The sequence below is a fragment of the Montipora foliosa genome, chromosome 10 (genome assembly GCF_036669935.1).
Source record: "Montipora foliosa isolate CH-2021 chromosome 10, ASM3666993v2, whole genome shotgun sequence".
NCBI lineage: Eukaryota > Metazoa > Cnidaria > Anthozoa > Scleractinia > Acroporidae > Montipora > Montipora foliosa.
The window spans coordinates 6,591,862-6,601,861 of NC_090878.1; the positions used below are offsets into that span (position 1 = coordinate 6,591,862).

The 10,000-nt window shown below is 40.5% G+C and overlaps 1 protein-coding gene across 2 annotated transcripts in view; it reads left to right on the forward strand.

The window, feature by feature from the left end:
- Positions 1-10,000, forward strand: part of LOC137974267 (receptor-type tyrosine-protein phosphatase S-like) — a 50,902-nt gene that overhangs the window by 39,823 nt on the left and 1,079 nt on the right. Inside the window, exons 21-29 of one of the 2 annotated variants that reach the window (XM_068821144.1) lie at positions 186-321; positions 1,026-1,175; positions 1,477-1,567; positions 2,227-2,303; positions 3,058-3,192; positions 6,167-6,295; positions 6,889-7,040; positions 8,028-8,163; positions 8,739-10,000. The exon at positions 8,739-10,000 is cut by the window's right edge and continues 1,079 nt beyond it. In XM_068821144.1, the coding sequence (XP_068677245.1) occupies positions 186-321; positions 1,026-1,175; positions 1,477-1,567; positions 2,227-2,303; positions 3,058-3,192; positions 6,167-6,295; positions 6,889-7,040; positions 8,028-8,163; positions 8,739-8,813 (1,081 nt within the window). In that variant the 3' untranslated portion in view covers positions 8,814-10,000. The remainder of the gene's footprint in view (positions 1-185; positions 322-1,025; positions 1,176-1,476; positions 1,568-2,226; positions 2,304-3,057; positions 3,193-6,166; positions 6,296-6,888; positions 7,041-8,027; positions 8,164-8,738) is intronic. The other variant, XM_068821145.1, reaches the window with a different exon arrangement.

Genomic DNA, 10,000 nt, shown 5'->3' on the forward strand with positions numbered 1-10,000 from the left:
TACATGCGTTATTGCCGGTAATCAAGTAGGCATCCGTGAGATCTTTTCCCAAGGATCCACTCAAAGAAAATCGCAAGTGCAGATAGTTATATGTTTTAAAACGTTATGTCCCTTTTTAAAGTACAGAAAATGAAGTAAATGCTGTGTCATAAACTAAATGCTGCATTGATTTTCTTTATCTTTAGTGCTGGGGTGGGTCGCACTGGAACTTATATTGTGTTAGACACTATGATAGACCAAATAGCTGCTGAGGGGGTGGTAGACATATATGGTTTTGTCTCTCATATTCGTCAACAAAGAAGCTCCATGGTCCAAACAGAGGTTTGTTGTCCGTTCGTTTCATGTTATACATAATTGGAGCTGTGTAAGTACGATAACGGCTAATTCAGTCAGAGAAATCGGTTACTTGTTTCCCTAAATTGAAGTAATTAAAAACAAATTCTTTCAAACCTAAGATTAAACTCATTTTTACAATGACAAGTGAAAGTCATCTCACGTGATCAGTAATTTTACGGTACGGTAGTGGTACTCGAACTCGGTTAGTAAGATGTTTATTAAATCTCTGTGGTAATCAGCCGCGAAGGCAAGGAAACTACTTGAAGTCCAGCGGAAGGTTCAACTGCCACAGAGTTGGCCGTGTCAAAATCCGAAAAACATTTGGCTGTTTAACGTAGTCGGTTGCAAGATTCAAACAAGCTTACAAGTTTATGTAGCAGAAACGACATGAAAAAACCTGCGTGTTTTATCGAAATTTCAAATTTAGCGCGCCGTACTGTAGAATGCAGCCCGCTAATTTTGCCAATCACAGCGTGCGTGCTGTCTGTGAGATATAATAAAGTGGGTTAGTTTGCTTCTTGAATCCTTTTTGCCAAATTAGTGAAAGTGAACCTAAGGTAATTCTCAAACTTGTTGGTTGTTGTGGCTAAAACTACAGTTGTGTGTACTGGGGCAAGGCTTGAAGAAATGATGCTCCTCAAAAACCGCAAACTAACTTGGCATCTTTACATTCTTTTCTCCATGCAAAGGCGCAGTACATTTTTATTCATGACGCTCTGGTGGAGTACGTCACATGCGGTAGCACAGAGTTCTTAGTGCGTGATATGGCAGAGAAGCTGCGTATTTTGAACACAGTGGATCCGGATAGTGGAGACTCACTGATGGTGGCAGAATTCAAGGTAGGTGACCTTCCTGTCATGCAGTCCTTTCTGTGGAGGTCCTTATAAGTCTGTTGTCGTCTGCTGTTGTTAGATGTTAGATATTAGTGCGGTTTCCAATTGCACGGTCTCCAGGTGCGTTTTCACACGGTCTAAGAAATCCGGCATTGCACAAACCACGTTATGACATTTTAAAAATAAAACCTAGCACTATTCCAGGTAAGCATGTTCCCGAAACGTCTTTATCTCTCAATGTTTTTAAAATTCTTTTTCTCAATCGGTGCACAAAAAAGGTTTATAATAGTGTTTCCTTTTTTTTCAGAATCTTGGTCTAGGGGCGTCTGATGGCGACTCCTTTGTCGCGGCGTCACAACCCGAAAACAAATCAAAGAACCGATACGCTATACTGCCATGTGAGTTGAAACGTTTCAAATACAGTTTTCAACACATAGTAAAAAGTATCACTTATTATAGCAGTTTTCAAATGATTGTGGAAAGTAATAACGCGATTGCAATTGTTACACTCAGCGCCTACGCCTGTTTAGAGCGAGTTTCAATCGTGTCTCGTAAAACCAAAACCAAAGTAACTACTTTGGCCAATCAAAAAAGACAGAGACAACCCAGTAAACCAATTATACGTAGCCGACACAAAGCGCGGGAAAATGCACACAAGGACCAAAGTAACTAACCAAAGTAACTACTTTGGCCAATCAAAAAAGACAGAGACAACCCAGTAAACCAATTATACGTAGCCGACACAAAGCGCGGGAAAATGCACACAAGGACAGAGAAAAACTGTGATCAGGGTGGCAATTGAACCCACTACCTTTGGGTTAGATCACCGCTGCTCTGCCGATTGAGCTAGAAGGGCAGACGGGAGCAGGCTGTGGGAGCTGAAGATGTTAAAGTCACGGCAATGAACATGTGCAAGTACAAGGAAGGATTCCGTTTTTGCAAACGTTGGCCGTGTATATGTGATCGATGACTGCACGTTTTAAACAAAATTCGAGTTGTGAAATTTCGATATAAGGCCATGTTTGCAAATGAGAATCTCTATACTTACTTGTTTCAGTTGATACTACGAGAGTGACTCTGTGGCCATTCACCGGGTTGGTGGGTTCAGACTACATCAACGCAAGCTTTGTCGACGTGAGTTATTATTTGTTATTGAGCATAATCATAGTCCCAACGTAGACCGTGCACGACACAAAGAGGGGGATAGCATCATGTTCTACTGTAGCCTAACTTCAGCAAAGTGAAATAAGGCTTAGAGAAGACAACTCCTGTTGACACTTAGGAAAAACACTTGACGTGAGATTAATGTTGGATGTTTAGAAAGGTCAGTGGACGACGGTGAAGGAATATTGTTGGTAGAGTTTGACCGAGAGGTCGATTCAGGTGATACTGGTAGCCTGATTGACAAAGCCTTTTACGTATATTTGAGTGGAAGTTCACGCAGTCTCGAAGTTCATAGTATTGGCCGAGTTGTTCAAATCGGACTTAGCCACACCCTGAGTCAAGTCAAATGAAAACTCCCAGTTGTTGTAGTTAGGTTTGAGCATTAAAACTGCTTAAAACAACCCGACCGCGGAAAGTGGGATGGGTTTCCTTGTTGGCACCCAAGTTGCCTTCACGTGTGTCGTCACGTGTGTCCTCAGAGCACTGAACGCGACGTTTATGGGTTGAAACCTTTGCCGGTCCATAAATAGCTCAGATGATCGATCCATTGACGTTAAGCGGGTGACCATGGGTGGAGAAGTCTCAGTAGTCAACCAAACGAAGTACTACTCACAAATCGGCAAATAACAGGCTTAAATAAAATATTAATAAAGGTATGAAAAACACCTTGTCACTTGACACCCATCCTGGTGTGCTCTCATTTTGTAGCTGTTTTATTTTCCAGAGTTTTCAACAGCGTGAGGCATTTATTGCCACACAGGCGCCTCTTGATAACACAGTCGTGGATTTCTGGCGAATGACGTGGGAATATGAGGCATACTCAATGGTGATGTTGGCCACAGCGAGAGAGATGGAGGAGGTCTGGAACTAATAATACACTTCATAGCACGCGCGTCTACTGTTTCTTTTTTTTTGGGAGTGGCGCAGATTATTCTATACAACTTGTTTTTTGTTTGTGAGTTATCAGTTTGAATGAAACCCTAACTTGTCATTATTCAGATTGAAAATATTAAGAGGAAATTGACAGTGCTTGATGCTACTCTAGTATGAAGAAATTTGAATGTTGCTTAGAAAGTTACGATTCAAAGACCCTACATTTCTATGGGTATCCATCCACGCCAAAATTAAAACTTGTTGTTCTTAAACCCAAACCTTGGGTAATTATTTTTATTAAAAACTGGATCATTGGATAATGCAATTCGAGAGTTTTGATTGGCTGAGCCATCATGGGTTATGAGCCATTATACCATGATCTACAAACTCGGCATCTGTTTATGCGTGATGTTTATGCGTGATTTTTGGGGCCTTTTTATTTTTATGGTAGTCTAGTTTTCTATATTTTGGGGGCGTTTTTAATAAAACAATTATTCCATTCGCGCTTGTTGGATATGAGATGATTATAGCCAACTCGGCGCTACGCGCCTCGTTGGCTATCTATCATCTCATATCCAACGCGTGCTCATGGAATAATTGTTCAGTAACATTGAAGAGTTATACTGATAACTGAACCCTTCATTGTTGCATACCTTCCCTCAGAAAACAATAACCCTGTCCTGTCATGTCTAGAAATGAACCTGTTACTTTCTGATACTTTCTGATTGACCTATCATCTCATATCTAACGCGCGCTCATGGAATAATTGTTAAATATACCGGATAAAAATGGCGGAAGACAAAAGAACCATAGTTATTCTGATTAGGCCTTGTGGAAAGGAGGGATGGCGCAGTGGTGAGACCACTCGCCTCCCACCAATATGGCCCTGGTTCGATTCCCTGACTCGGCGTCATATGTGGGTTGAGTTTGTTGGTTCTCTACTCTGCACCGAGAGGTTTTCTCCAGGTACTCCGGTTCTCCCCTCTCCTCAAAAACCAACATTTGAATTGATTTGCGTTTATTGTTAATTTCATTTTACAGTGTCCCCATTGAGTGCCAGACACTTAAATATAGTTCTTTTCCTTTCCTTTTTTTGATTAGGTATTATGTTCGCTTTGTTTATTCAATTGTGAATTGGAAGATTCAATTTGTCAATTCTAACATTCAGTTCGGCAATTCAGACATTCAATTCAGCAATCCAAACATTCAATTCGGCAACTGAAACATTCCATTCAGTTCGACATTTCAAACATTCAATTCGGAATCGAATGTTTGAATTGACAAACTGAATGTTTGAATTTATAGTTGCGAGTTTAAATTGCAAGATAGAAGGCTTGAATTGAAGGTTTGGATTTAAGAACAACAAGTTTGAATTTTGGTGGGGATGGATTCCCATACATTTTGACACTCCTGCATGTCTAGTGTATTCGTTAGGGGTGATCCAATGTTTTCGCGCCTCTTAACAGCAGTTAATGGCCTTCTTTTTTAATAGGGTGCAATCCTTTGCCTTTTTTAGCAAATTTGTACTCTAGCGATAACTATGATCACCCCTGGACTTTGCCGTTCAAAGACCGTATAAGTTTATCAGGTGGATAAGTCACGCAAGTAAAGCTATGATCCTCGCAGTTATGGACGCAATTTTAGCAATTGCTTAGAGAAGCCTGTATTATAGCACCGGTATCGCGAGGTTACGGGTTCAAACGCCGTTGAAGTCAGGCTTCTCTACCGAATCGCTAAAATTGCGTCCATAACTGTGAGGATCATAGCTTTACTTCATTTCATATCCGCAGTTCAGTATATGATTCATTTCATAGATCATTTCGTTCATGGATAAGCCACTATCCAACAGTTTCAGTCTGTGCAAAGATTTCAGTATTTGCTCGCTTAACTGTGAATATGTTCACTCTAAGCACATCTAAGTAAAGGCCCGTTCGAAAATCGTTGTCCACAATGTTTAACGCGAAGTGTATTGTACACTCAGGATAGTGACTTAATACACTGGATAAAGTTATCCAGCCTTAATTTGAACAACTGGGGCATGCAATGGTTTCAGCAATGTGGTCGGCTTGGCGTAATCTTCTGAATGGACTACTGATCGGTGAGACCACATAACAGCAAAACAGACAGTAGTCAAATTGAAGGAGTCCTAGTGCTGAAACTGGTAAACTGGTAAACTAAACTAAACATGATTGCAATGTTAGCTGTAACTTTCGTTATTGATAGTGAAGTTTTTCAGTTTTATGTTTATCCTTTTTCATTGTAAGTATTAACCTGAATTGCTGACATGCAAGAAAAATAGGATTGAGACTAACCAGAAACCCATAAGGGTTGAAACGTGTAACGCGCGTTCACAGCTTCCGAATATTCAATGCGAACTGATTGGTTGAATGTTTCAGTGCTAAGTACCATATTTGGAAACCCCTCGCTCTTCTTGTTCCAAATATGGTACTTAGCAAATTGAATATTCAGAAGCTTCTTTCCCAGCACACAAGGGGCCGTTACACGTTTTAACCCTTATGGGTTTCTGGACTAACTAAAACATATCATTTCTATGATGAAAAGGTGGTCCCGTTGACTGTCGAAGATAATAGGCCATTTCCGAGTTGCTGTTTGTCTCGGTTTCGAAGTGAGTCTTGGTGCTCAACTATTGTAAGGCAAAGTTTGATTTGCTTAAGAATACACAACTCTTTTCCATTTGAATTGTTGTGTACCAGGACTCGCTTTGAAACTGAGGCATGCAGCAACTCGGAAATGGCTATTCAATTGGCAATCTGACCTAGTGGTGAAGGGGACCGGGTTTACAGTCTTTCTCTTCACATCACATTCACATGGCTGCGTGTTCCGCTTGGTAATAGCCAACTGGTCAAGCTCATTTCCTTCGTCTTCTTTTGTAAAATTACTTCGGTTTTGGTTTCATGGCAGTCGTTTAGAATCTTCTACAATGTTTCTTTTTATTTCAGGGGCAGTGCTCTTATTATTGGCCTCGAAGAGAAGAATTCATAGTCTATGGTTTGCTAATGATCGAAGTGGAGGCCGAGGATCAAAGGAACGGCTTCTGTAGAAGACACCTCAAGATAACCAATACAAAGGTAATAGATGAATGACGGAAGTGATCCTCGCACTTAGCTGAATTACGCATATCAGATTTCCAGCATTTTCCTTGGCTCGCCGGACACAGGCTATCAGTTCATATACCTGCTGTTCCTAATATGGTCAAGGAACGCGTCAGCAATGAAGCGAGCTGAAAACATTTTTGCAGCTCTGTGAAAAAATGGCTGACAACAGCCGTTTTGGACCGGAATAAATCGAGGCAGAAATTCGATGCTTTAGTCGACAATACTACCCCCGCGAACATCGTGGAGTTTTTTAATAAAATAATTATTATACTCGGGCTTGCTCGATCATATCCAGCGCGCCCTCGGAGAATAATTGTTAATTATTGCATTCGCAAAGGTGATAGCTGGCAATGAATCCATCAAATTACCCGAAATTTTGAAAACGTTCAAGTCGGGTGCGAGCACAGTGTGCACACTTCAAACGATAACCACGTCCAACTGACCATCTTTACCACTTTAAAAACATGATTACTTTTTATAATGTATTCACGAACTCATCTCCATTCAAGGTTTATTGTTTTGAGAGTTTGTTTAACTACGATTTCATTGTTTGTTTTCTTCGAAAGAGCGGTGAAATTCGCAGTATTTACCATTTCCACTTCACGGATTGGGCAGAGAGATCTATTCCTTTGAATGGAGTGGGCCTTCTTGACATGATGAAGTGCATTACACGCGTACAACAACAAACAGGCAACGGACCAATCATCATTCATTGCAGGTATCACGTCATTAAATTGCGGAAGAAAGTTAAAGTGCATGCTGTCGTCTGTGCAGCCGAACACTTCCTCTCGAAAGCGATAGCAAAACTTGGGCGATGGTTCGGTCTCATTGTGATGCAGAAAATGAAAAATGTAGGTTAGATTTTTGCACGGTACAGCGTGGTGTTTACAGCACTTGCTTTCCAGAAATGTGCCCTCAAATATGCCCCTTCTTCGATTTTCAAACTATATGTTACTTATTGATTGACTTTGTTGATCTTCACTCTGACCCAAGAGGTTTTCCGGGTCTTTGGACTTGCCCCTTTATGATTTGTGGTACCTCCTGTACTTAAGACTTATAAAAAAGTGATGTTATTATTAATGGAAGCCCAGGTTATGCCTGAAAGCCAACAGATAATAGGGCATGATTTTTGGCAACAGTCGATTTTCTTAAGTTGTTGCCTGAAAGTAATAAAGCTATTGACCGAATGCAAAAATGGCCACCAGCAAATTATTATTTTGTCTTTGTGTTAAGTGGCCTAACTAGCCTTGTTTTAGAGCGGTTTTCAATTGAGTGTCGAAAGTAATTAGATAATTACTTTGGTTTATGATTACTTCTTTCAGTGATTGGTTCAAAGTTCTCGCGCCATTTTTTCAACCAATCAGAAGTGAAACCAAAACCAATCGTGGCTCGCGTGCACATTTTCCCGCGCTTTGTGTCGGCTACGTGTAATTACTTCGAGTTTTGATTGGTTTGCCGGATTGTCTCCGTCCTTTTTGATTGGCCAAAGTAATTACTTTGGTTTTGGTTTTACGACACTCAATTGAAACTCGCTCTACAACCCAAATTCTTTCAATTTTACACGTGTTAACAAGGCTAGTTAGGCAAATTAGCACAAAGACAAAATAACAATTTCTTGGTGGCCATTTTTGCATTTGGTCAATATTCCTCTTCGAAAGGGAAACAAGGACCTTTTGGTTTACTAATTCCTTTTTCCTTCAACTAGTGATGGTAGCGGCCGCACGGGAACGTTTTGTGCTGTGAGCATAGCTCTGGAGCGAGTCAAATTAGATGGAACAGTAGATGTGTTTCAGACCGTACGGCGCTTGCGCACTCAAAGACCTCTGATGGTTCAGACTGAGGTAATAGCTACTCTTCTCTTCTTCAGTCCCCTTAGGTCACAAAGGCGCTCTTTTAGTACTTACGCGAAAATTTGATGGAGTTGCTAGATTTTCCTAAACATTCCCATTGGAGCTTGTAGCTTCAATCCCGGCTGTCATATCTCACGACTTTATTTGTCTTAAGATTCCAAACCATCTTTCAAGCATGGAAAGGACCTACCAATGAACGGCATAGGGGTAGTGCTCAGTAGGTTTTCATTTTGGTCGTCATACCCTAAGGATTTCACCCACAGAATCATAAGTTAGAACCGGTGTGAGCGTAATAATATGCAGCACAGAAAAGAACTTCTCAGTAGCTTTCATTTGAATGGTCACACTTCAGAATTTCACCCGTAGCCTCAAACGTTAGTGCCACCTTGTACAGCATATAAACAGTACGACGGGAAAGCGCCTCTAAGAAGCTTTCATTTCAATGCTCACACGCCAGCACTTCTTTAACGGGCCCAAATTAGATCTACTTTTCGAGTTTATCGTCTTAATGTACTTAACTAGGTTAGATGTTGATCATTTCCTTTTACATTTGTTTTCGCCTACAGGAACAGTACAAGTTCTGTTATGAAATCACTCGGCTGTTTGTGGATACTTTTAGTAACTACGCAAACTTAAAGTAATTTAAAGTTTTGTAGGAAATGAGCTAAATGCGTTACTGCGCCATTGAACTTCGCTTATTTCAACAAACATGAAATAATTCCCAACCATCCTTAAGCTTTCGGGTTCGGAATTCGTTGTTTGGTCAGATGGACAGTAAACATGTTTGTCTTTTAATGCTGCCTGCCAGGCTAGAGAGTTCATGTGGTTTTTCGAGAGGCCTAGATTTGAGTTTCCGATAAGCCAATACGCACCCTCTGCGCTTAACTTTATGACATTTTGATGACAATATCGAGACAATAGAGCGAGAAAGCGTTTTGTTAAAAATGGAAGAGACTCGTTTGATATGAGCTGATCTCTTGCGCGATGCTTAATCTCTCTAATAGCAAGCGTCTCTTGCCTGTACATTCATGCATGAGGAGCCAAGAAAATGTTTGGCTAGTGCTCAGTTGGCTGTGATTTAAGCCGAGAATTTCCTTTGCATGACTAGGATAAGACTGATATTCTCACTTACAAAAAAAAGAACAGTTAAGAAAGAAGCACTCACGGTTGTGAAAAGGAAAGCAGTGCTTTCAAAGACTTGAATTTAGGTGTAATAAATTTAGGTATCTAGATGTAGTATATTTTGAGACGATGGACTTAAATGCAATGCTGGGCGTCGAATTGCCGAATTAGGTACTTTATTTGCATTACCTTGATTTAATAAATTTATGCGTATTTTAGAAAACCGAGATGGTTTAGATTGACAATATTTTTATCTTGTCTGGTACTTAGGTAAAGAACACAAAAATTTGGTAGTAATGAGCGATTTAAACGGTACAATTTTTGCTTATGACTTAAGCATGCGACTTCAATCGTGTCCAAAACGTTTAGAGACATGCCCCCTTCTATCCCTCGTTGGTAGATTTCAAGGAACCGCTAAATCCCACCCCTTAATACAGCTTTGTGGAGTTTTTCCCCCACTCCCCTAAACAATGTTGACGACAATTCCTTGCGCAACATTTTTCATAAGTGTTTGACCAAGAAGACGCAACATTGTTCAGAGGGAAGGGAAGATCATTAGAACTGTTATTTTCTTTGCAAAAAAGACTGCGTCCCAAATGTTTTGGCGAGGATTGTAGCGACTTCACCGTACAAATCGCGATGCTTAAATCAGACTGCCTAAGACAGATGTTCACGAACTATGCACTTGTAAATGGTCAAAAGTGAT